This window comes from Phodopus roborovskii, unplaced genomic scaffold (genome assembly GCF_943737965.1).
Source record: "Phodopus roborovskii unplaced genomic scaffold, PHOROB, whole genome shotgun sequence".
Classification (NCBI taxonomy): Eukaryota; Metazoa; Chordata; class Mammalia; order Rodentia; family Cricetidae; genus Phodopus; species Phodopus roborovskii.
This window is the reverse complement of record NW_026126744.1, coordinates 2,042,502-2,070,249: the sequence shown is the minus strand read 5'-3', so window position 1 is coordinate 2,070,249 and position 27,748 is coordinate 2,042,502. Positions and strand designations below refer to the sequence as shown.

The window sequence follows — 27,748 nt, the reverse complement described above, 5'->3', positions numbered from 1 at the left end:
TGTGCAGATAAATTGTAAGATAGGAGTGCATCTGGGGTTTAAATGCCCAACTACCAAAGAAGTAGATTCATGATGGCTTGTACTTTGGTACCAGTGTAGTCCTAAATTTTAGTTGATGAGTTACAAGGAGTAGCTTTAGCAAATGATCAACTTTTGAATCTAGAATGTGCTATACAGTTTTATGGGTTAACAGCTAAGTTCCATTTTGTTGATATCAGGATGTGACAAATTATTCATAAGTTGGGGACGGGTGACAGCTCCTCATGTTATTAGGGAGTATCCCTAATATCTTTCATGTCTCCTCTTTCCTCTCACTCACTACCTTCCTCTTTTTCTCTCTGCCCATGAGGTAAGCTGCATTTTTCTTGTCATGCATCACTACCATGTCTCAGAGCCTTGCAGGTTTAGTAGCAATAGAACCAACTAATCATGAATTATATACTTCCAAATCCTGAGCATGTTAGAGAAAATAAAGAATGTGCAATGGCTTGAGTAGGAATGGTCCCCACAGGCTTTTAGATTTGAATGCTTGGTAACTAGGGAATGGCACTATTAGGAGATGTAGATGTATTGGAGCACATGCAGTTTTGTTAGAGGGAGTGTGTCACTGGGGATGGGTGGGCTTTGATGTTTCAAATGCTCAAGCACAGCCCAGTGCCTCTCTTTCTTTCTTCTGCTTACTTATCATGATGTAGACCTCTCAGCTCCTACTGTAGCACCATGTCTTCCTGTGTGCTGTCATGCTTCTTACCATGACAATAATGAACTATACCTCTAAACATGTAATCCAACCCCACTTAAATGTTTTCCTTTGTAAGAGTTGTCAAGGGCATGGTATTTCTTCACAGAAAATGAACTCTGACTAAGAATGTTTAGATAATATTGATAAATTAGTTTCAGGGATTGGTCAAACTCTTTCTTTGAGACAGATTTGAAAACCTTTTCAAAATTCATAACCCATAAAGGAACAGAGGTATATTAGAAAAGTCACTTAGCCAACTCTAAGACCTGTAAGAAATGAAACAGTACGGTCCCAGACAACTATTTTGAAGTGATTTTTTTGTATGGCACAACAAAATAGAAAAAACATGTAGATCGGAAAAGTTGGGTAAAGGAGATGAGAGTGAGTTCTAAAATGATGCTCTTTTCTTATTTCTCAACTGTCAAATCAAAGATGTGAAGGAACTATTTAGGAGAAGAATAAAGACAAATGGCATGCTATGTTCAAAACCCAGCAAAAGAAGTCTATGCAGAGATTTTGGTTAATACATAAAACATGTATCAAACATGTCATCTTTTGGAAATAAAACTAAAAAATGAGTCACATTTTAAAGAGATTTCTGAAATGTTTTAAGGAGTTTTTCTTTTTATCTTGGGAAAATAGGAACCAATCAAATAATTATGTGGCATAACAGATATATATATATATATATATATATATATATATGTGTGTGTGTGTGTGTGTGTGTGTGTGTATGTATGTATGTATGTATGTATCAAAGTATTGCACTAAATGACCATATTTTCTTTTTAATAAAAGGTCTGTCAATAAAGAGAAGGGACCTCTGACAGTGGAATTAGGATGTATCGCTGGTGCACAAAAGACTTTGGGAGCACATTCCCTATGGAGGGATACTCCCTTAGCCTAGAGGCAGTTGGGAGGGCCTAGTCCCTACTCCAAATGACTTGACAGATTTAGATGATAACTCCTGGAAGGCAACACCCTACATGTGGAGTTGGGTGGGGAGGGTGGTTGTGGGTCATGGGAGGAAGGGAGGGTGATAAAAAGGGAATGAGGGAGAGGTAACTGGGATTGATATGTAAAATAAGAAAAAAAAAAACAAACAAGAGAGAGGGAGAGAGAGAGAGAGAAGCTAATGGAAGTAGTCTGGAATCAAGAAAGTTGTTGTGGAGACCAGTATAAAACATTACATGAGATCTGATGGGAAATGGCTTGAAACAGTGATGTTAAAGATAAAGATTATATACCAAATAATTAGAATCCAAACAATTTGGGATGAATTCAATCAAACAAAAGCTGTGAGGGAAGTGTGCAATCCACCTTTGTCACACATTTTCTAAAGGGCACGCAGTGTGTGATGTTCTGCAAACTAGCAGATGATGCAGGTCATAGGGTACTTCAAGGTTATATTTTCTTGCACACTGTTTATTGCCTCAAAAGAGTGATGTATTATATATAGAATTCCCACAAAGGTTAGAGTTGAAGTAGGTTTTAGGAAAAACAAGTCAAGCAATATTTAAATAATTAACTTTAAGGGGTTTCTGAGTATCTCTTTGTAGTTAAATATATTGATCTAGAGTGCACTGATAATGTTCGATAATATTTGGGCTCTGTGTATATTCAATGATCATCCAAATATATTTTGTAGCTGTAGTAAAGTGATAGATTGGTGAGGTTTTAGTCAAGAGATAAACACAGGGTTGAATAAGCAGACAGAAATCAATATAAAACAGAATAACACAATATAGAGAATAAGCAAAGAAAATGTACAGATTAAGAACATGTGGAGAAAAAGTATAGTTGGTGGAATTCAGTAAACTACAGTGTCATAGGAAAGTTGAATGTGGTAGCTGGAGATGTGACTCTGTGGTTAACAGTACTGATTATTAATCCAGAAGACCAGAAGACCCAAGATCTATTGCCAGCATCCATGTCATAGTAAAAAAAAAAAAAAAAAAAAAAAAAAAAAAAAAACTTCAACTCCAGGTCAAGAGGATCCAACAACAACTTTTTATGGATTCTAGAAGCAACAAATACATATGGTGCATAGACATACATGTAGGCAAAATACCCATACAGATAAATAAAAATAAATGCAGCTTTTAAAAAAGCGATTTTAAAAAACAAACGGTAACTTCTTACAACAACAAAAATAAGATTTTGTGAGGCCACAACCAAACTATATCCTTGAATATCATTAAAGTAGAATGATATGATTTTGTGGAACCACACTTTTTACTGAAACTTATTCAAGAATACACAACAAAGGCAAAATTAAAAACAATGCTAAAGAGAATTCATTACAGACCTTGAGCAACATGATAAGAACTGAGATGTTTTGTGGAGACATGTGACTTTTAATAAGAATGTCTTAAATGATGACTGAAACTTATCAAAGTAAAGAAGCACAAAACATAAGGAAAGATTAATACTAAATCAGTTCAAGATGATCACTGAGAAGAGGATAAAATACGAGGGGAACTCATAATAATATGGAAGGACGAAAATAGATCCCAAGAAAGCACACCTCGATCTCTGGTCCTCTGCAGGAGTTCCAGGCCCTGTCCAGAGATCTGCCTATTCCCATGAGACCATCCTAAATCCCTGCTTGCCAGATTTTTGACACCCATCGCTGGGCCTCAGCTGGAGGCCCATGCCTGAGGAGAGACCTCCTAGAGAGCTTGAACCACCCAGAGCTACAGACATCGAACGTCTGACCCACCTAAGACCACTGGGAGAGTAGCATAAAGAGACAGAGACCCCCCACTGCACCCACTGGAAGAAGGGATGGGAAGACGGCAATAAATGAAAACAACTATCGATAGAAAGACAAGCATGACACCACCAGAATCTAGGGACTCTACACCAACTAGACCTGAACACAGCAAAGCAGATAAAGCAGAAGAGAACGACTTAAAAAGATCTTCAAAAAAATGATAGAGGCTTTCAAAGATGAAGTGAGAAATCCCTTTAGAAGTGGAAGAGAAAAACAAACAAAAAATTGGAATAAATGAATAAATCTCTTAAAGAATGTAAGGAAAGCCAAGAAAAAACAATTGAATAGGTGAAACACTTCAAGACTTGAAAACGGAGGGAGAGACAATAAAGAAAACACAAACTGAGGGAATGCTGGAAGTAGGAAAATGATTGGGAACTACAGACACAAGCATAACCAACAGAATACAAGAGATTGAAGAAAGAATCTCAGGCCCTGAAGATAAACTGGAGGAAATAGATTCATCAACCAAAGAAAAATTTAAATCTAATAAATCCTTAACACAAAACATCCAGGAAATGTGGGACACTGTAAAAAGACCAAGCTTAAGAATAATAGGCATAAAGAAAGGTAAGGAAGCCCGGCTCAAAGGTGCAGATTCAACAAAATCATTGAAGGAAACTTTCCCAATTGGAAGAAGGACATGGCCATTAAAGTGCAAGAAGCATACCAAACACCAAATAGACTACATCAAAGAATAAAGACCCCTCAACACATAATAATCAAAACAACTAACATACAGAATAAAGAAAAAATATTAAGAGCAGCGAAGGAAAAAGGCCAGGTAACATATAAAGGAAGACCCATCAAAATCACACCTAATATCTCTATGGAAACTCTCAAAGCCAGAAGGTCCTAGATAGATGTTCTACAAGTACTAAGAGTCTACTGATGCCAGCCCAGGTTACTATATCTTGCAAAACTCTCAAACACTATAGACGGAGAACACAAATTATTTAATTATTTAACAATAAGGTGAGATTTTTCTCAATAAGTATCTACAAAACCAGCCCTACAGAAAGTTCTAGAAGGAAAACTCCACCCAAGAAAGTTAACTATACTCCTAAAGACATAGGCAATACATAATCCCACTTCACCATAACCCAAGGGTAAGGCAGGACAAATATATTCACAATACCAACAACAACAACAAATCTAAAACAAACAAGCATTAATAATCAATGGCCCTTACCCTCAACATTAATGGTCTTGCCTATAAAAAGAACCAGGCTAACAGAATGGTTAAGATGGCAGAATCCATTCTTCTGCTGCATATAACAAACACATCTAAGCTTCAAAGACAGATATTACCTCAGGGTAAAGGGTAGGGAAAATATCTTCCAATCAAATTGACCCAAAAAGCAAGCAGGTGTGACTATCCTAATATCTAATGAGTTTGACTTCAAACCAAAATCAATCAAAAGGATGAAGACAGACATTTCCTATTCTTCACAGGAGAAATCCATCAGCACAAAGTCTCAATTCTGACCATCTACGCCCCAAATACATAGGCACCCACATTTGTAAAAGTAACACACCTAAAACTCAAACCTCACATAAAACCTTACACACTTATAGTAGGAGACTTCAACACCCCACTCACTGCTAGACAGGACCACCAGTCAGAAACTTAACAAAGAAACAAAAGAACTAACAGAAGTTATGTCATATTTGGGGTTTAACAGACATCTATAGAACATTCCACCCAAACACAAAAGAATATACCTTCTTCTCTGTTCCACATGGAACATACTGACCACATACTAGGCCACATAACAAAAGTCAACAGATACAAAGAATTGGAATAGTCCCCTGTATTTTATCAGACCACCATGCTTTAAAGTTGGAATTCAACAAGAACACAAATCGCAAAAACCTTACAAACTCATGGAAGCTGAACAATGCACAATTGCAGCATACCAGGGTCAAAGAAGAAATAAAGAAAGAAATTAAGGACCTCCTAAAATTCATCAAGAATGAGAACACAACATACCCAAATTTATGGGACACCTTGAAAGCAGTGTTACAAGGGAAGTTCATTGCACTAAGTGCCCATATGAAGAAAACAGAGGATAGTCACATTAGAGAATTAACAGCACAACTGAAAGCCTTAGAACAAAAAGAAGCAAACTCACCCCAAAGGAGCAGACACCAGGAAATAATCAATTGAGGGCTGAAATCAATAAAATAGAAACCAGGAAAACAATACAAAACATCAATGCAACAAAGAATTGTTTTTTAAGAAAATCAACAAGATGGACAAACCTTTATCCAAACTAACACAAAAGCAGAGAGAAAGCATGCAAATTAACAAAATCAGAAAAGGAGAACATAACAACAGGCACTGAGGAAATCAAGACAATTTTCATGTCATGCTTTGAAAATCTGTACTCCACAAAATTTGAAAATTCAAAAGAAATGGACAAATTTCTGGATAACTATCACTTACCAAAATTAAATCAAGAATGTAATTGACCTATAACCCATAATGAAATAGAAGCAGTCATCAAAAACCTTCTAACCAAAAAAAGCCCAAGACCAGATGGCTTCAGTGCAGAATTTTGTCAGACATTCAAGCAAGAGCTAATACCAATACTCCTCAAAATGTTCCACACAATAGAAACAGACAGAAGGTTCATTAACAAACTCTTTTTATGAGGTCACAATCATCTTGGTACCCAAGCCACACAAAGACACAATTCAGAAAGAAAACTACAGACCAATATCCCTCATGAATATTGATGGAAAAATACTCAATAAAATACTAGCAAACCGAATCCAAGATACATCAAAGAAATCATCCAACATGACCAAGTAGGTGTTGGGAACCAGCAGTCTGCTGACCCTGCCTCCTGATGATGGGTGGGATGCTCATTGCCATGTCTTATCTACTTCATGGCTTACCTGGCTGCTCAAGATTTACCTGGCTGCTAGGGGACTCAGTTAAAAATGTGAAAGTTTCCTGTGTAAGTTTCCCTTATAAAGCAAGCATGCCAAGTGTGCCTCTCTTGCTCCTCTCTCTCTCTCTCTCTCTCTCTCTCTCTCTCTCTCTCTCTCTCTCTCTCTCTGTCTCTCTCTCTCTGTCTCTCTCTTGCTGTTGCTCTCTTGCTCTCTCTCTCTCTCTCCCCCCTTACTCTCCTCTCTCTTACTCTCCCCTGCTTTCCATTGGCCACCAGCTACCCCCCTTTCTCTCCCCTCTATTAATAAACTCCATGTGGGTGCTGAGTCTCATGTTTGTGTTTCTTAGGCAAGAATTATAGCAAAAGAACAACATTGGTGCCTGGAACTTGGTCAGGCTCTCCTCGAGGACTCGTCAGCTGTCTGTTGGTGGATGGCAAGCCATAAACACTCTGGGACCCGATTCCAAACCAGCAGTCCACTTATATCCACCCATTTGCTGGAAATACTATCACACACCAGCTTCAATTAGGTAAGGTACCCTTTTTTTTTTTTTTTTTAATTGTGACCTGTTTTCTTAGGGTTGGGTACATTCCTCATGGGTGAATGACATACTGCCCTCCCTGGGCAGGATCTCTGTTCCCAGCTTCAAGCCTCTCTGTTCTCGAACTGCTGAGTCCTCTGGCCTCTGTTTGCCCTGGTAACATTTTCAGGCCGATGAGTTTTGAATAACACTCTGCCATTCTCGCTTATCATGTGGCCACACTCTTGAGCTGACGAGTTCCAAGACTGATTGGTCACTTCTCACTTCACCCATAGGGAATAAGCCAACCAAGGAAATATCCTCCTCCACTCCACTGGATGCCTAATAGAAAATTTAAAACCCTTTCACCCTTTCACTTAATTCCACTTGTTAAGGCACCCAACTTATTTACCTTTGGGCTGACAAGTGGTCTAGATGTCCCCTAGAAATAAGTCAAATTGGCCAAAATTACTGCCAGCGAACAGGTAGATGAGAGGAGGTTTTTTTTTTTTTTTTTTTTTTTTTTTTTTCCGTACCTCTCTGCTAAACAATCTCTCTCCCTAAACTTGTTTCTATTCTCTTCCAGCCACACTAAAACTCTCTTGCCACCGCAGCTGCAGCCTATCTCAGGGTGGGAACCTCCCTCCACCTAAAAGTTTCTGTTCTGCTAGGCATCTTATACTCCTGTTCAAATGTCTCACTGTCCTTTGTTCTCTCTGTTGCTCTTCTACTTTGTTTTTTCTCTGTGCAGATGCCAGTGACCTATAGTGAACTGGGCTAGGGCAACATCTGCTTAAGCTGCCAGTTGTTGGAGATATGTTTATGGCAGCCACCATCTTGACCATGTGGCCTAGCCTCACACCCCATGGTCCTTCCCTTTGCTACACCAGCCTCCTTCCTAAGCAGAGTGAGTCTAGCCAGCTTCTGCCACCAACAGAACCTGTAATTCATTTACCGTTTGCCTTTTATTCTTTGTCTCTAATTTCTTTTTTCACTGACTCTGTTACACATAGCATCACACTCTGGTTCTTCTCATTTTTACCCAGTGCTGTTTAATACATCTGTACATGTGATTTAAACTTAATTTTATATGTACATGTTAGCTAACTCTATACAACTTAAATTCAACTGTACTAAGTCTCCCAATCCTTCCTGTAAGCTGTTTATAAAGGTTAAGCTTCCATTATCAAAGGGAGGTTTTCTCTACCTCTTTGTCCTTTACAGGTGTAAGTATAACCTACTAAGTTAAAACCAGTTACAGTCAGGCTGGAGGGCTCTGAGTAAAACATCCCTCCACAGCCTCTCAGCTTGGGTCCAGTTAATTACAGGGATAAACCCTCAACTAGCCACCTATGTGCTTAAGGCAAGGCAAATAACTGAAGACAAATTTTGTATACTAAGGTATACTGAACAGTCAGACAGCCCTCAAATGCTCAGTGATCTAGAGAATATGGCATTTTAAAAAAATGTTTCACTAAAAAGCTTTTATAACAAAAAGACAGGCTAGCAGCTGGCACCACCCATTTCCTCCAAGAAGACTGGTGGGCACTGAAGAAACTCCACCCACAAAAGTGGCAGCATTAGCCACTGAGCAATCCTGCCTTTCATCTCAACTTCTGCAAAGGGCTCTAAGGACTGTGGGCAAAAGGGCAGTGGAATCAACTTTCTCCACGTTGCTTGGACCAATGGTAGGTAAGTCTTCCAAAAGCTCTTAATCCACAGGTCTTGTGCCATCACCACAAGGCAGACATCCTTAAAGCCTCAACAACTGGAGGACCTGAGGGAGCTGTCCATGCTGCCAGCTAGTGAGTCTCTGTTACTCTCTAATCATTCAGGTAAAATTTTATCCTTCTCAAGAACTATGACGCTTTTGACAAGTGGTAGTTTTGTAAGCTTAAAGCAGCAGCCAAGGCTCCAACTATTACAAAACATATTTCACAAACAAGTATTTTAAGGTTGCTACTGTTCATGTTCTTAACATTAATCATAAAGTTTTAATGAGCTACTAATCAATTCTGACAGTACTAAACACCATGCTATGCTACTATACGATCATAACTGTAACTATAAGCTCAAAATTAATGTGCTTTTCATTGTGCTAAAAATCTGCCAGTTGTATGTGTTAATTCTTTCAGCCAAATCATTTCTAACATGAGTATGCTACTAATGTGTCTTAATATTTATGTTTCACAAATTCAAAGGATTCTTGTAAGTTCCAGGGAACCAAATTGGACCCATCCAAACAGGTCAGATTCACTCCAATAAATATTCAACCTCTCCCTGGTCCTAGGGCTCCCTTCCTCGCCTTGGGAACCCCTCCCTCATCTTACAATTCTCCCCAGTACCAGGACCTAGTAAAAAAATCTTTGTTTTCTAAACTTAACCTTGTCCTCTGTTCTGCTAATATCTTGCCAGGTTTCAAAAAGATGCCAGAGTTCCATACAGTCAGGAATGCGATGACACAACCAGCTACCAGGAGGACATGGCATCACTACCCCCCCCCCTCCAGCTTTCTCATTCTCCCAAAGACAATCACTGCCCCAAGTCAGCAGGAAGCAGTCTTGAGAACTCAAATTCCTTATTCCCTAACCTGCCACACCCATCCCCCACCTTTTTAACAACAGTAAGATGTGGGAATGTTGGGAAAGAGCAGTCTGCTGACCTGATGATGGGCGGATGCTCATGGCCATGTTTTATCTACTTCATGATTTACCTAGCTGCTCAAGCTTTACCTGGCTGCCAGGGGACTCAGTTATCCATGCCCAAGTATCACTTTTAAAGCAAGTGTGCCAAGTGTGCTTCTCTCTCACTCTTTCTCTCTCTCTCTTGCTCTCTCTCTCTCTCTCTTGCTCTTTCTCTTTCTCTCTTTCACTTCTCTTTCTCTCTCTCCCTTGCTCTCTTTCCCCCTTTTCTCTTTCTCTTTTCTCTCTCTTCCCTGCTTTTATTTGGCCACCAGCTACCCCCAGGAACATACCTAAACATAATAAAAGCAATATACTGTAAACCAACATCCAATATCAAAATGAATGGAGACAAGCTTAAAGCAATGCCTCTACAATCAGGGACAAGACATTGCTGCCCTCTCTCTGCATATCTCGGCAATATTGTATTTGAATTTCTAGCTAAAGCAATAAAACATCAAAAGGGGATCAAGAGAATACAAATTGGAAAGGAACAAGTCAAACTTTCACTATCTGCAGATGATATGAAAGTTTACATAAGCGACCCAAAAACTCTACCAGGGAACTCCTACAGCTGATAAACACCATCAACCACCTAGCAGGATACAAGATAAACTCAAAAAAAAACAAAAAAAAAAAAAACAAAAAAAAAAAAACCAGTAGCCCTACTATATACAAAAGACAAAGGGGCTGAGAAAGAAATCAGAAACATCACCCTTTACAATAGCCACAAACAACATCAAGTGTCTTGGGGTAACGTTTACCAAACAAGTGAAAGACCTATATAATAAGAACTTTGTGTCTTTAAAGAAAGAAACTAAAGAAGATACCAGAAAATAGAAAGATACCCCACGCTCTTGGATAGATAGGAAACACATAGTAAAAATGGCAATCTTGCCAAAAGCAATCTACTGATACAATGCAATCCCCATTAAAATCCCAGCACAATTCTTCACTGACCTTGAAAGGATAATACTCACATTTATATGGAAAAACAAAAGACCGAGGATAACCAAAAACAACCATGTAGAATAAAGGAACTTCAGGAGGCATCACCATCCCCAACATTAAGCTCTACTACAGAGCTATAGTCCTGAAAATAGCTTGGTATGAGCACAAAAATAGACAGGTAAACAAATGGAATCAAATTAAAAATCCTGATATTAATCCACACACCTACAAACACCTGATTTTTGACAAAACAGCTAAAAGTATACAATGGGAGGAAGAAAGATCTTCAGCAAATGGTGCTGGCACAACTGCGTGATGGTGTGTAGAAGACTGCAGGTAGACCCATGTCTATCGCCACACACTAAACTCAAGTCCAAATGGATCAAAGACCTCAACATAAGTCCAGCCACACTTAACCTCTTAGAAGAGATAGTGGGGGGTACCCTTGAACAAATTGGTACAGGAGACTGCTTCCTGAACATAACAGATACTGAGATTGACAATTAATAAATGGGACCTCCTCAAACTGAGAAGCTTCTGTAAGGCAGAGGACACACTTAAGAAGACCAAACAGCAGCCCACAGCCTGGGAAAAGATCTTCATCAATCCTACATCTGACAGAGGGCTGATATCCAAAATATACAAAGAATCAAGAAACTAGTCAACAAAACACCAAATAACCCTATTAAAAAATGGAGTATAGAACTAAATAGGGAAGTCTCAATAGAGGAATTCAAAAAGGCTGAAAGACACTTAAATAAGTGCTCAACATCCTTAGCTATCAGGGAAATGCAAATCAAAACAACTTTGAGATACCATGTTACTCCTGCCAGAATGGCTTAAATTAGTAACACCAATGAAAACTTATGCTGGAGAGGATGTGGAGAAAGGGGAACACTCCTCCCCTGCTGGTGGGAGTACAAACTTGTACAGCCATTTTGGAGATCAATATGGTGCTTCCTCAGGAAAATGGGAATCAGTCTACCATAGGACCTGACAATCCCCCTCTTAGGCATATACCCAAATAATCCACATCCATGCAACAAAGACATCTATTCACCTATTTCTTAACAGCATTATTTGTAATAGCAAGAAACTGGAAGCAACCTGGATACCCCTTAACTGAAGAATGGATAAAGAAGATGTGGCACATTTACACAATGGAATACAATTCTGTGTGGGGGGGGAGCAAAGGAATCTTGAAATTCACAGGCAAGTGGATGGAACTTGAAGAAATCATCCTGAATGAGGTAACCCAGTCGCAAAAAGAGGAACATGATATGTACTCACTCATATATGGATTTTAGACATATACCAAAGGATCACCAGCCTATAATTCAAACTGCTAGAGAAACTGGGATACAAGGAGGATTCTAAGAGATTCATATAAGGTCCCTCACAAAAGAGGAAAGGGACAAGATCTCCTGAGCATATGGGGAGTGGAGGGGCAGTGAGTGGAGAGGGAATTAGGAAACAGTGAAGGGGAAGAGAGAAAGCATATGGGACTAGTAAGATTGAATCAGTTCAAGGAATAGAGGCAAGAAGAAAGTGAGAGAGAGAGAGAGAGAGAGCATAAAAGAGGGAAAGTTTTGAATAAACACTGAACCTAGAGAAATGTCCAGAGACCTACAACACTGACCCTAACTAACAATTTAAGCAACAGTGGAAAGGCTACCATAAATGCCCTTCCCTGATAATGAGATCAACAATTAACTTATCCATGATTATAGAGCCCTCATCTAGTGGCTGATGGAAACAGAAGCAAACACAACTAAACACTGAACTGAACTGGAATCCAGATGCAGAGGGAGAGGACAAGACCAGGTTGCAGAAACACATAGAGACAGCTGACCTGAAAAAGGAGGAACTAATAGGCCCCAAACACTGACAGCTGGGAATCAAGCATGAGACTGATTCAAACCCCCTGAAAATGGGCCTCAGCTAGAGGGCCTGGGTAGTCTAAGGGACCTCGGACAGTGGAAACAGGATGTATCCCTGATGCACAAAAGGACTTTGGGAGCACATCTCCCATGGAGGTATACTCCCTTATTCTAGAGACAGGAGAGAAGGCCTAGTCCCTACTCCAAATGACTTGACAGATTTATAGGTCCCCTCCTGGAAGGCATCACCCTACATGTGGAGTGGGGGGTGGGATGGAAGGGATGGGTGGTTGAGGGACATGAGAGGGTAGAAGAGAGGGAAAGTGGGAGGGAGGGATGGATGGGAGGGATGGATGGAGGAAGGGAGGGAGGAAGGGAGGGAGGGAGAGGGAACTGGGATCTATATGTAAAATAAAAATAAGAAATAAAAAAAGTAAAATAAAGAAAGCATACCTCTTGTGACAAGAGCACAGGAAGGGATAGATTACAAACCAATTTTCTTTAAAGAACCCAAGTAAGTATACAAATCGCTTATATTCTTTCCCTATATGTGATATGATCCAGTTGACAATAAAAAAAAAAATTAGGTGTTTCAGAGTTCTGAAATTTGAGAAAGGAACATGTTAGCCAATGAAGATATATCCGACTATAGGTATTGTGAAGGACTACTCAAATACTTTTTTTGCTGAGGACAATTTATGATTGATATGATGGTTCATGTTAAGTTTTCCCAATACTCATTGGCCCAGGAAAAGCAGAGCAACAACAAATGTGCAGTCAAATGAGTTCTTTCAAGTAAGATTTTGAGGAACTTGTAGTGGGATATTCACTTTGTCTCCTTCTGTGGCACTGGCCACGCCCATTGGGGGTGGAGCCAGGGGCAGAAGTGACCTGTGGAAGGAGATCTGAGGAGGAGCCTGGAATGCTCTCTTGCTGGCAGGTTGCAGAGAGGAGAGCATCCGGTGGAACTTGCTGGTGTTCATCTGTCTAGGTTGTCATGAAGGAATGGATAGAGAATTTGTAATGGTAGAAAGTGAAGAGGTAATTTACAGAAAGAAAGCAGAAATCAGTGGATCTTGGCGTTAGTGATTAGTAATTTTGTTTAAGCTGTTTGAAAAATAAATTGAGTTTGAGATTCTGAGGTTAAGAGGGAAAGAAAAGGGACTTGGAAATTGCTCAATGGTTGAATAACTTGTTCAAGCTCAAAGATCAGAGTTCAGATCCCAGCACTCACATAAAATCTAGGCAGACATAGCTTTCCTGTATTGCCAGTCTTGAAAGGGATTCCTGGAAGACACTGCTTAGCTTGAGATGCAAGACTTGTTAGCTATAAATTAAAGTGAAGGTCCTGCCTCAACACATAAGTCCAAAGCAGTGACAGTACACAGTGTCCACCTTTGGCCCCCACCAACACATGTGCATGAGCACCTGTTCATAAATATGCAGCTATAAACACATTAAAAACTCATATTCCCAGAAACAATCTAGTTCTGGGGTATAGACAATGTTCTGGCTACAATGCAGGGACGTGTGAATAGCAATTTAGTTTAAAGTTAAAGAAATTTGAATACAAGGCTCACAGAAGGGATTGAGCATTTTTTACACTGGATAGGATATAGTGTGAAAGTCAAAGAAACAGAAAGATCATTGTGGCAGAAGTAAAAAAGAAACAGTATGAGTGATAACCGAAGTCCCCAGAGAAATGACTACTCATGTGTGGGAAGAAGTAAAGTATCTGGAGCTGATATAAGCAGAGGAAATTCCAAAGAGGACCACAGCCACACTCAAGAATCAGTTTTAGAGATGAGAAGCTTTCTTACTCTCCACTTCCTGATCCAGAGATAGGAGATATATGGGAGTATGAAAAATATCAGCAGGAGACATGCTACAATTGTGCCTGAAGATGAACATTTTTGGTTAGGCCAACAGGTAGAAAAATGTCACAAGATAGCTTAAGAAAAAAAGGATATTTTTTTTTAAAAAATTGGCTTCTTCCTAAGTGATGAATATTGGAGACAGAACTGAAATATCTATGTATAAAAGACTACATGGGATTAGCATATTGGACAAACTGAGTAGGATGTTGATGAGCACGACGCAGAGGGTAAACACTTGTTTGGAGGAGTTTCCATTTTAGGCAGTAGCAATGGCCACAGAAGACAAGAGACTAAGTGTTCCTGTGCCTATGTTTTCCACAATTAGATTCAGATATATTCACATTATAAACAAGAAGTAAGCAAGAAATACAGAGTGCTCATCATGGATGCAAGCCAAGATTTACACTGTCACTTTAGCAGAGGTCATATAGGAAAAAGTAGTGTCTTGCGGAAAATGTCAGAAGTCAAATAAAAAGGAGTAGTATGCTCTAGGAGGCTTAGGAGAAGGTTTTACTGCACTACAACTGAGAAAAAATCAGAGACCATCTGGGAAAATGCTGCCATAGACAAAGTGCTCCCTACACAAGCATGAGGGTCTGCATTCAGATGAGCATAAAAGGTGAACACACCCAGCCTGGTGTCCTGTAATCCCAAAGCAAGAGGGACAGAGACAGGACGATTCCTGGAGCTTTCTGGCCATCTGGCTAGCCAAATGATGGCCTCCATACTTGGTGAGAGAGCCTACCTCAAAAAGGAAGGCAGAGAGCAACCAAAAAAGATTCCAGATGTCAATCTCTGGCTTACAAATGAACATTTACCAACACCAAGTAAGTAAATCAGTAAATCAGAAGTGTCACAGAATTATTTCTAGTATCACACAGTAGTCAAAGGAAATTAATTCCAAATTTGAGGTTTAATGTATAGTCTTAGAAACTGAGTGGAAAGAGAGGGTCTGGTGAACAGAAGTTGGAAATGGAAATGACTTTCATGGAAATAGGGCTGTTTTAGAGTGTAGAACATGCTACATTCTCAGTAGATCACTCCTAAGAAGACAAATGGCCTGCAACTAAGACATAAAGCCATTTCTATTTTTAAAACCTTCTTCTTAAATTTATAAAAGTGATATGAGGCAATGCTTTGACATTTTTTGAGTACAATGTACAAATAAATGTATATATGCATTTTAATAGTTGTCTGAAATATAAATAACATCTGTGGGAGGACACAACTCAGTTTACAATTGATGCTAAGTTAAATTCATATATAATTAGAAAACTGTATAATTATGAAAAATCACAGTTTGAACAAAAAGTATCATGGATAAAAACAAGCTCGTGATCTTTCGATCCTTCAACAATCTCTAAAATTATCACCTGTATTTTGAAGAGGGCCTGGATCACATGCTAATTGCAGGAAGGAGTGATTTTTGCTTGCTCTTCATTGCTTTAACTAAGAGCCTGTTCCTGTTTTGTCAAGTTATCAAGCACAGATTCTACCTGGCTGGGTGCTGCCGGAAATGTGGGAAGCAACATGTTCTCCCTGCATAATCCTCAAGAAGATGCTTTTACCTTGTTGGTCAAAATAATTTCAAAGTGTTTTCCTTGAATTTGGCTATATGTACTCAAATTATCTTTTATTCAAGGGCTACTTTTTGCTCTGAAAAGGAAGAAGGAAAAGCAACTCTCAACCTAATTAATGGACTCAGGAAAGAACATTTGGGGTGATGTCAGGCTTGTTCTAAAAGTGGAACAAAAAGGGGTTGGGGGAGGGAAATAAGAGACTTTAATTATCTGAAGCAAAGTTTGAGCAAACATTCTAACATACCACTGGAATATAACTAAATCATCTTAAGAGTCTTTATTGTAACAGTTATAAAATAAATAAATATATAAATGCTAAAATTAATTTACTTGCATCGATGACAAAATCTTTAGTTTTATTCAAAAAGCGGTAGGCATTTGGTTTTCCAGCCACATCTTTGTCATAAGCACGGCTTAGTTCTGTTCCAGGAAACTTATTTTCAAGCAAATTCACAGGGTTGATTAATATCTGAATTTCTGCCACAATATTGGAAAACACTAAAGCTGTAACACAGAAAAACTTAAGTAGAACCAAGAACAATGAAATATTTTACCAACAGTCATTCCATAGGTTTGTGCTCATTAGTGAGTGCAGTTGATGAAAAGGCTGCAACTAAAACAAAACTAGAATTTATTTTTCCCTTTAAATGACATTTAGTATATTTTTTTCTGTTGGGCCTTGCATAATGAGTTTTGACCAAAGACCAAGTTATTCTATCTTTAATTTATTTCTTCTTTCAATCAGGCTGTTGAACTATTACCAAGTACAATGATTATTCCTGTCCAAAGGAAATTTCACCAATTTCCTCCTTGTTATTGATCATTTAGTGAAGGAATTTTATGTGTTGACTTAAACTACATTTTAATAGAAGGTTTATTACATTTTTATTTGAAACAACTCTTCAGTGCAATGTCTTTTCTCATTTTATTTGCTTTATTAATTTCATCATCATGGAAAAAAAGACTCTGGCTTTAGATGTGACTCATTATAGATTCAGAACTCCATACCTCCTCAGCAAAAAGCAGGAATAAAATAGTGTTAATGTCACTCCCATACTGTGAAATACTACGCAAAGGATAATATATGCGCATATACAGGATCCAAAGGAATAACCTAGTGTGGGAATTAGTCACAAACATAAGAAATGCATTATATGATAGCTACATAGTAGACAAAATGTGGAAAGCAAATAGTGCTACAAAAAGAGGATGTTAAAAAATACTAAGTGGAGACCTGCTTAAAAGAACCTAGGGCAAATTAGTTTTTTTCTCCTTGCTCATACATTTGTCCGTGTATACAAGAATAAGGAAGGAGTCAAGGATTATTAACTGAAACTAAAAGGATCCCAGTACAGACCCATTCTTCAATACCCACAGTCTCCTAAAGGCAAAAGATCAGCAAATGTAAACTCACCTCCACATATTAAGAAAATCTTGAGGATATTCATACTCAGGATAGCCTCTCCAACTTACTGACAAATGTACAACTTCACCTATTTATACAAATTCAGTCTTTATACAAGTTAAGCCAGCAGGTCAATAAGCTGTTACTCAACCATGATGACAGTAGATTTACTCTGCTTATCCGAGTGACTATGTGCAGAGTTAATACTTCAGCTCTTGTGTTTGTTCCCAAACAAATCTGCTAAGATTATCTACAAAGGCAGGATCATTACATGCCACCCATTTAATTTATACTTTTCTAGTTGATGGGTGGTTTCCTATGGAGAATTTTTGGCAAGAAGACAGGTGATCTCTTCTTTAATCCTTCTTGATCTAGAAACCCCATGCATTCTTTTGAACACTGCAGCTGACATTAGCTGTACAATCCCTCTATACCTATAGCTGCTGAGTAGTTGCAAGAAGCAATAAGACCCACCCTTAGGGAGCCTATAACCCAACCAACATAAAAAATAGATAAGAGTAACTGTACTTCCCAGAGGGAATGTACAGGGTCAATAAAAATGCATGAAAGTTCACATCAGAAGCAAACACTTTTAAAAAGAAAAATCCTCAGAGATAGCACATTTTTTTACAGCAAAATCTCCTGACATCTTATTACAAAAGGGATTTCTTATCCTTCCCAGTATTCATGTGCTTATGTACTTTTAATTATTTATATGCAGTTTGACATAATTTGGAATTATCTACATGATCTAGAATAAATGTAAAAGAATTATATTACTTAAGTATTATATTACATTGTCACACATTTATGATCATAAACAAATTAAAAATTATGTAAATATGGCACATTAAAATGTTTTCTGTCTCTCAACTATTGTAAATGATATATTTTTAATGTGAATTACTATTATTTTGTGATATTAATGAGATTAAAAAGTGAAATAAATAAAAAGCAAATAGTCTTTGTGTAAAAATTCATTTCTGTTTTATCCATTACCTATTCAAAGAGAATTTTACTTACTAAATATTTTATTAGGTACACATATTCATGTCATATAGAATACAAAGATAATACAGCTTACTATATGCATTAAAATACTTACATGAAAATTAACAAACATTCCAATTAAAGGTATGATTTTATGTTTAATATATCTTTTCTTTTTAACAATTTGCTACATGTAAACAATTTACCTTGACTATATGAACCCTGAGATCTCTACTCCCCACTTTGGCTTGCACTAAACACCTCCTGTAGATCCCCTTCACCCCATGATCTCTATTTTGTCTTCATAACTTGCTGAGTTCAATTAATGCTGCCCGTTGGGATGCTGACTGCTCTTGGTGGCTTGCTTTTGTGCAGGTAACCATAGCTTCAAGTTCCTGAGTGCAGTGGCCATGTCCAGAAGACAGTATGCTGTGGTGCTCTTCCCTGTCAGCCACTTCTCAACATTGTCACTCATTCTCATTCTTTCGTAATTCTCTCTGAGACAGTGTTAGGGTGGGGATGATGACACAAATGATTCATTTGGGGCTGATTGCAAAATAGCCACTTATTTTCTGCATAAGTGATTGCTATTTTCATTTCTTAATGGTTTTATATGTTCATATATGTGGTCAAAGTTCATATACCTGAGCTAGAGAGATGGCTTGGTGGTTAAGAATGCTCACTGTGCAACAATGAATACTAGACCTTGGATACCTGGCAAGCCAGGTTCTGCACCTTGATAACTTCAACTCCAAGCAGAGTACAGACATTGTGTGATAGTGGGAATTTCCAGGCTTTCAGGCAAGCCTAACAAAGGAGAGCCCTGGGTGAGGCAGGGTATGATAAAAGAGCCATGTAATGTTCTTCTGGCTACCATTGGCAGACACAGATGTGTACACACGTATGTACATTCACACAGATATTAAGTAATATTTAAAATTTTTATTTTGTGTATATTTGCAAGTTACTACAGTTGGAAAGGGTGCCAAACATATCTCAGAAATACAGACATAATGGAATAAGTGGAGTGTTTGGCAAATAGTAAACAAATACTCAACGGTATTGAATAGCACTGAACAGCAACAGTTGTAAAACAGTGAAAGGTTTAAAATTTACTGACATATTCCATTCAAAATCCCCCTCCTCATGTATGAGAGCTTGTCTAGTGTTCAAATTAGCTATGATAAACAAGGGAAGATGGGTTTAAAATTCTCCCCCTAGTCGAGAAGCTTTCTACAATTAATGTCTGAAGAAAGAAAAATGAGTTTTCTCTAATAGTGCCATTGGGTACATCATACTCACTACAGGGCAAACTGTGCGACCATGAAGCAGTCATTCAACACAAAACAGAATACATGGTTGTTTTTGGCATGCTTTGGTTTTGTATCTCATGAATAATTGCTTTTGTTTCTTTTGTCCATTTTTGTTATATTTTTTTATGAGGGATAGAAAGAGTGGGAGCATGAAATCGGGTGGGTAGGGAGGTCAGGAGCACCTGGGAAGATTTGGGAGAGGGGAGAAATATGCCCCAAATACATTGCATGTAAAAAAATTTTTTAAAAAATTAAAAATAAAAGGATACATATATATATTTCAAATATGACTTTCTGTAATATGAGTTTCTTTATAAAAAAAAATAAGTTGCTTTCTTATTCCTCCTTAAATGACACATATATGTTTAAAGGACTTATATAGACATAAGGTGCTTGTACATTATGGAAAATAATAAAAGATGCTTTAAATTCATATATAAGGATTGTTGCTTAATAATAAAGACTTGACATTGTATTGGCATTGAAAAATTAGCTATTTATTCTAATCTTCTTTTACTGTGGTGGTTTGTTTATGTGTATGTTTCTGCCTTACTTGACACAAATTCTAAGCATGTTTCTAATTTCTCTGAGTGTTTACTGACTTCCTTTGCTTTGGCACTGGTTCTGGATTCAGATTTGCTAGATGTAATCTGTAGGTGCATTATCACTGTTTCAGAACTAGGGGGCAATCCAAGTCCAAGTTTCTCACCTCTGCACTATTGGTGCTTATTCATGAACAAACTAAGAAAGTGCCTAGAGAGATTGTTCTCTTCTCACAAGCCTCATCTTGAGGAAAGAGTAATACAGATACATCATGCATTTATGGGTTTATGGTCACAGTATAAGTTTCTCCCTGCCTTTGGGCAATGATAAACTAACTCCAGACTCCAGTATCATAACTGTGGTTACCAGAATCCTTCTGCTGTGTCTTACTATGTGCCAAATACCTATAAAGATGAGCATGGCACTAGAGTCACATTAAAACTTTCCCACTGAAGTTGACTTTTTTTTCCCCAGACTATTGTCCCCTGGCACAAGTTTCTTGGCAGGGGTAGAAATTCCATTAGTGGAGGCTATATGCCTTGCACAGGTACCTGAGATGTTCTAGAGTCCCTGTGCTCAGGCTGCCTCAAAGGGGTCACTGTCCGGATCTGCACAGGGTAAGGTTCTATTTACTTCATTAGCACCACAGTCCAGCTTCAAGTCTTGTGTTTAACAATTTGTCCTACCCACTGTGAATGGGCTCTAGTATGCTATTATGCTGCCAGAGGTTTAGGTAGTATTGATTAAGACTGTCTGTTCCCACACAGACTTTTATTATCCTGATTCTTATATGCGAAAAGAAAGGCATGTTTTCAATGCTGTGTAAAACCCACACTAATTTAAATAGCAGATCAAAACAAATCCATCCAACTGGGCCACCGATCTCTCTGACTGTTGCTTGGGCAGTTTTAGAGCTCGTCTACATGCACTGGCATTATGGCAGCTATACTGTTCAAGGATGGAGGAAAGAAATGGAAACAGCCCTTGGTCACTGTAATGAACTCTCACCTAGATCAAGCATGATCCCTAGAGTCGCTAGGAACTGCCCATTCTTCAGAGGGGGACAGATGTGTCACAAGCCTACTCCAAAAAAACAACTCAACTAAAACTGGAATAATTTTATCAATGTACAGGTTTCCAAATGAAGTTTTAGTAGCTCTAAAAATTGTCATTTATGGATTCTAGTTTTCTTATGAGGGATTTCTCTTTCTATTGGATGTTGGATCTTTTTGTGACAGCCTTGATTAGGAGCCTATATCCTATTCCTTATCAAGGGGAAATTTCCTCCTACTTTGAGACTCCAGACTGAAATACCACTTAAGGTTACCAACATTGAGCTGTAATCATTTCTTGAGTTATTGAATAATTTAATACAGATGGCATTTCCAGTTTTTTATTCAAGACCCTCAGAACTTCAGAATGAGCAGGATGGTTCTTTGATAGTTTAATCAATTTGAAAATTCAGGCTTCCACTGACAACTAAGAAGGGTATAGGTAACTCAGCTTGTCCTAGGGCTATATATACGTTGAAACATAGCTATACTTCTACCAGGATATAACAATTTCTATTGTAAAATAAAATTCATTAATAAATGTAACAAAACTATGCAAGAATAAGCTCGCAACAAACTTGCATATGGCACTAACAGTGAGCTACCAGAAAATGAAAAGATCTCCCATGCTCTTGGATAGGTAGGATAAACTAGTAAAAATGGCAATCTTGCCAAAAGCAATCTATAGAGTCAATGCAATCCCCATTAAAATCCCAGCAGTTATTCACTGACCTTGAAAGGATAATAATCAACTTTTATGGAAAAACAAAAGACCCAGAATAGCTAAAACAACCCTGTACAATAAAGGAACTTCAGGAGGTATCACTATTCCCAACTTTAACTCTACTACAGAGCTATAGTCCTGAAAACAGCCTGGTATTGGCACAAAAATAGACAAGTAGACCAATGGAATCAAATCGAAAATCCTGATATTAACCCACACAGTAAATATGTAAGTCACCGAGTCTATGACACTGTTTCATATATGAGCTTATTGCTTCATCTTCCTTGACATCAATTTTTTTCATTATAATATATGGTAAGCTAAAACCATGACCATAGAACTCTTCTGAAGAAAATATGAAGTCATACATAAAATAAGTTAGCACAGTACAGGATATGCAAGAATTATTCCACAAACATTTGCTGTTATTTTGGAGTTACTTAGGATATCTCATTAAATAAGTCAAGTTCTATATAAGTATTTTGTATTCCTTCATACTGAATACCCCATGAGATCATGATTTAAATATTTTTGGAAGTAACCTACCCTATTCTAAGCTCTGTTCTATATCAATGATAATAGTGAGATTTCTGTGTAATTTTACAAAGATTCCATAAAGAATGAACAGCTTTTTATACATGTGTCTGCAGGGACCTCATGGATAACTGATAACTCTAGATGGTTGCCTGCATGGTGCAATCCACCTTCTATACCCACCATCAAACAGTTCTAATTTGAAAACCAGATTATGTCACTTTTCCATTAAAATGTTCTTCCTACAAAACTCTCAAATAACTTAGAATATAGACTTCTGCTCTTCACTATTTTCTCTTTCCAGGCACAGTGTATCCAGTAAAATCTGGGCTTTTCGTGTGTGTGTGTGTGTGTGTGTGTGTGTGTGTGTGTGTGTGTGTGTGTGTGTGTGTGCTCAATCACAGATACAGTTCATTTCACAGAAATTCTACTCTTCTCTTTGCTTACTTTCCTGTGAAATTTACTCATCTTTTCAGGAACAAAATCAAACATCATTTTATCTATGAAGCTGGTTTTGATTTCTACAGTTGCAACAATGTCTTCTTCCTATCATTCATGATAGCACATATAGGAAGTGTGTCATAAGTAGCATACATGAGACTTTATTGTCTATCATATTTTTCTCCTAGTTTCAGTAAAGAGACAGGTTTACTTTCTATTTTCTTTGTCTTTAATGAACAACAGTACCATGATACTGTCAGTTAAATTCTACCACTATAAATTTCTCACTATGGGTTATAAATAAGTAAAGTCTTATAGATTCTTATATTGAATTCTCTAACTGCATGGAAATTACATCAAACAAATTATTGCCACAGTGTTTTGAAAGTGAACATTTTCTCTTCATGGAACGTTTTCATCTTGGATATCCCTGAGTCTTAATTCCTGAACTCTTTCATGTTTGACTCATATTTTCTTATTTTAAGGTTACCTAAGTCATATGATTCCTTCTCCTTGTTTTTCTCTCACTGTCTGATATTTTTTCATAGTACTCACTGTCCTTTAACATATTATGTAATTGATGATTGTTGAAAGTATGGCATCTGTGGTCTCTTAGTAATTGGTATTAGGTAAGCCATTCTAAAGAAAGGATATTTTTTTTTCTTCTCTTCAAGAAGGTCTCTTTATGAACTGGAAGAAGCCTAGGCTTGTCATTAAAATAATTACTTGGGGAAAAGCTATAGAAAAGATTTTGACACCCTTTTGAATTCAGTTTCATATATTAAAAATGTATTCAAGAAATTGGTAAGATATTTATTTATGATATTGGAATGTATTCAGCATGCCCTGCACCTAGTTAGATGATAGTTACTAGACAAAGTAGATATATAGGATGACAATAGTCTTATACTATGGATTTTTAATCTTTATATTATATTAATATACAGAGACACTTTGTATCACTGTGAACAAAACACTCAGGACAACTTCAAAGGAACACATTCATCTATGTCCCAGTCTCAGATCATGTGGCCCCATGCACTCATGAGGAACATCATGGCCAAGAGAGTATGTGACAGATCAAAGCTCTCAAAGCAAACAAGAAGACACTGTAGGATGAAAAGAGCCAAGGAAAAATATCCCGATTCTGAATTGACCTCAGGATCAGGGCTTGAAATCACACTAATCCCTGAGCTTGCCCCTGAGTCAGGCTGCAGAATCACATCAGTCCCTAAAGTCTCTGAGCACAGAGTACCACCACTACATAAGCATGAAATCCCATGAATCTCTGAGCTTCCCCCACAATCAGACCATTAAAATCTACCAATCACAAGCCACCCTTGAAAATTATCTTCCCCCAAGAAACCCTATATAATGTCAGTACCCTGTTCAGTTTGCTGCTGTATTTGTTTTTTTTTTTTTTTTTTTTTTTTTTTTTACTTGAAGCAGCCACCCTCATGGAGACTTCCTTCATAATAAATCCCTTGAGTGAGGTTTGTTGTGCAATGTGACATTTTCAAAGTAGAGCCCAACTTTCACTAGAGCCAGAGCACAGCAGAACTCTAACACTTTTGCTGGAGAAACTTTCCCTGTGTGGAACAGACCTGTAACACTTGATCTGAGCAGAGCTGTAACACTTCTCCAGAGCATGGCTAAATCGGAGCAGAGATGTTACACTTCTCCAGGGCACAGAGGAACAGAGCTGTACCAAATTCACTGGTAAACCCTCTCCTGATGGAGCAGAGTTGTTATACTTGCATTGGATAAACATTTCCCTGGAGCAGAGCTATAAGCTACTACACTTACTTTGTGGTATTCCTTGGGTCTGGCCTTCCAGAATAACTCCCATCCAGGCTTACATATAACAAGACACAGGTTGTTCTCAAGTTTCTCATACCATGGTTCACTTGCAGTAGATAGGAACCTACCTCCTAAAATTTCCAAAACTTCACAAAATAGTGCTACCAGCTGGAGATGAAGAATTCAACACATGAGCCTAAGAGAGAACTTTCATCCTCAAATGGTAAGACACACATTGTGTTTATTTATGTGGGTTTCTGAAAAGCACTCAACAAACATATGTTATAGCATAAAAGTTTCTTAGGATACATCCTTCAATAACACAGAGATCTAAACTGGAGTTTTATGGATCTTCTACTTGTACACCCCCATGAAATGCTTGATTAAATTTTTTTTGGAAAAAAAACGTGTATTTCTGAGCATATGAACCAAGTACAAAAGTATATGAACTCCTTAACATTTTAAATGTGAAGTACTAGTAAGTAAATAAATTATGCCCATGGCCCTACTTAAACCAGAGTCTGTGTTCATGTCTCTAGTTACCAATGATAGCCAGATATACACCCAAGGTCTGGGCTACCAACCACAAAGGGCCATGTTTGTGTCCAAGGACCAGGCTGCCTATGAGGCCATACGGATCTGAGTGGTCTGTGCTGCCACCTCAGGCAATGATGACATCCAGGCCCATCTGCTGCTGAAGAACATGCCTGGATCTGTGGCCATACTGAAACCAGGATCAGTGTGTATGTCCAATGCCTATGTTGCCTTCAAAGGCCACATGGAAACCCAGAGTTTCAGATGCTTCCTGGGGCCTTGTGGATGTCCAAGGGCCATGCTGCTCCCAAAGACATGCTTATCTAAGTGGCCTGTCCTGCCACCCAGGGCCATGGTGTCATCCAGGACTGAGCTACTGCTGGGGGCCACATCTGAGTCCATGGTGTGCTGAAGCTAGGGTCTATATTGATGCCTGTGTCCTATATTACCACCGGGAGCCAATGCAACCATGCATGATAAAATCATAGGGTTGGATCAGTTTCTTTGAGTCCTTACAAGTCCAGATTAGTTGATTCTGTAAGTCACCTTGTAATGTCCTAGACACCTATGACTCCTACACTCTTCTCTCCCCCCCCCATCATCTGCAGGAATCCCTGAGCTCTAGCTAATGTCTGGCTGTGGGTCTGCTTCTCTTTCCAACAGTTACTGGATGATACCTCTCTGATGACAATTGGGCTTGGCACCAATCTATAGTACAGCAGAATATTATTAGGCATCATTCTATTATCATTTTTATTCTTCTAGTTATGTTTGATTCTATCTTGGATAACAGTCACAGAACTCTGTATATATGTTGGTTAGCTTGGTCCTCTTGTGTGACTCCTAACAGTGGGAACAGGGGCTATCTCCAACTCTTTTACTGGCTTTTGGAACCCTACTCCTCATAGTGGGTCACTTTGCCCAGCCTTAATACATGGAGAGGTGCTTAGTCTTACTGCAACTTGATATGCCATGTTTGTTGATATTCATGGGAGACCTGTCCTTTCCTAAACAGAAACAGAGGAGAAGAGGATTAGGGGATTGAAAGAGACTTGGGCAGGAATTAGGAGGAGAAAAGGAATGGCAAATCACATTTGGGATGTAAAATAAATTGTAATAAGATTCTTTGTCCTGACTGGTCCTGACACCCTTCAGCCCCAAAAGAACATACTGATGTTATAAAACTGTTGGCTGGTGGCTTGGCTAGCTCCATCTTAATTATTAACCCATTTCTATTAATCCTTGTATTTACAGGTGGTCTTGCTTACTGGAGAATACCTGGTACATCCTCTTCCTGGGCTTTACATGACGACTCCGTCAGCCTCTATTTTCCAGAATTCTCCTCATAACCTAGCCCTGCCTGGCCAATCAGTGTTTAATTCATCAACCAATAAGGGAAACATATACACAGAAGGACATCTACCCTCAATAAATAAATAAACTCATTTTATAAAAGAAGAAAAGAAAGAAAAAAATCATAAGTCCATGCTGAGCCAGCTCCACCTTTCACTGACCCTGGGAAAGTTAGTCCTGCCCTTTGCTGGACACTGCTTCAAGAGAGCTTGCCAAGACTGTCATGGGAAACCTGTCCCCACCCATGCTCTTAGAATGATGGCCCCACTCCTCACCACTTGGGGAGAACTGGCACTGATGGCATGGGCATATGAGAGTTGGCTGGTTCACCCAGGCCCACACTGAAGTCTTGGGTTGGCTCACCCTAACATCTACCACATCTGATCTGCTGGAGCATGGGAAAGAACTGGTCCTGTGGAACTATATTTAAAGAATCTCCATGACTAGGGGCAGCCATGGGATGTCTGGGAGGAATTTTGGTGAGGGTCCAGTACTGATGGTGTGCTAGAGGCCAGAAGCCTTGAACCAGACCAATGACTCATTGCAATAAACATTTTCAAATAAAGATCTTGGTTCTCAATGCCATTAGATGAATGAAGAGGTGTTGGAGAGATGAGAAAAACAAATGAAAGAGGTTTTATTTTGTTGTTTGGTTTTAATTTTGATTTGATTAAATTTTTAAAATTTTCTTTTTGGGGACACTGCAAGGGTGAAAGAAGGGACTGAGAAATGAGGGGAATTGGGGTTCATGATGTGAAATTCCCAAAGATTCATTAAAAAATTTTGTTTAAAATACATTAATTATGACATCAGCACAAATAAATACCTTTTCTCCTCTCAATATCTGTTAGTTCCTTTGGAATATAATATTTGTAAATTATCTTTAAAAGTCAAAAATTGAGATAAGCAACAGAATGTATGTTACAAGTAGCCAATTAGTTTGTGCTCTGGAGAAGCTGAGATGAGCAGGGGAATGGATACTGGGAAGGGAAAGAGAGTCAACTCTGCTGTCCATTCTGAGACACTGGTGCCTGAAAAAATGCCTGAAAAAAAATATAGAGCTAGGTAAAGAACACAAGCCCTTTGAACCAATGGCTTTAGTAACCCCTGGAGGAAAAAGCAGTTTATAATTAGTTTTTGAATTATTATTT

The 27,748-nt window shown here is 38.3% G+C and overlaps 1 protein-coding gene across 1 annotated transcript in view; it reads right to left on the bottom strand.

The window, feature by feature from the left end:
- Positions 1–17,356, bottom strand: part of LOC127214538 (cadherin-related family member 3) — an 89,566-nt gene extending 72,210 nt beyond the window's left edge. Inside the window, exons 1-2 of the mRNA XM_051174919.1 lie at positions 17,323–17,356; positions 16,239–16,406 (exon numbers count right to left, since the gene is read on the bottom strand). Of these exons, the coding sequence (XP_051030876.1) occupies positions 16,239–16,406; positions 17,323–17,356 (202 nt within the window). The remainder of the gene's footprint in view (positions 1–16,238; positions 16,407–17,322) is intronic.
- Between the last annotated feature and the right edge of the window lie 10,392 nt (positions 17,357–27,748).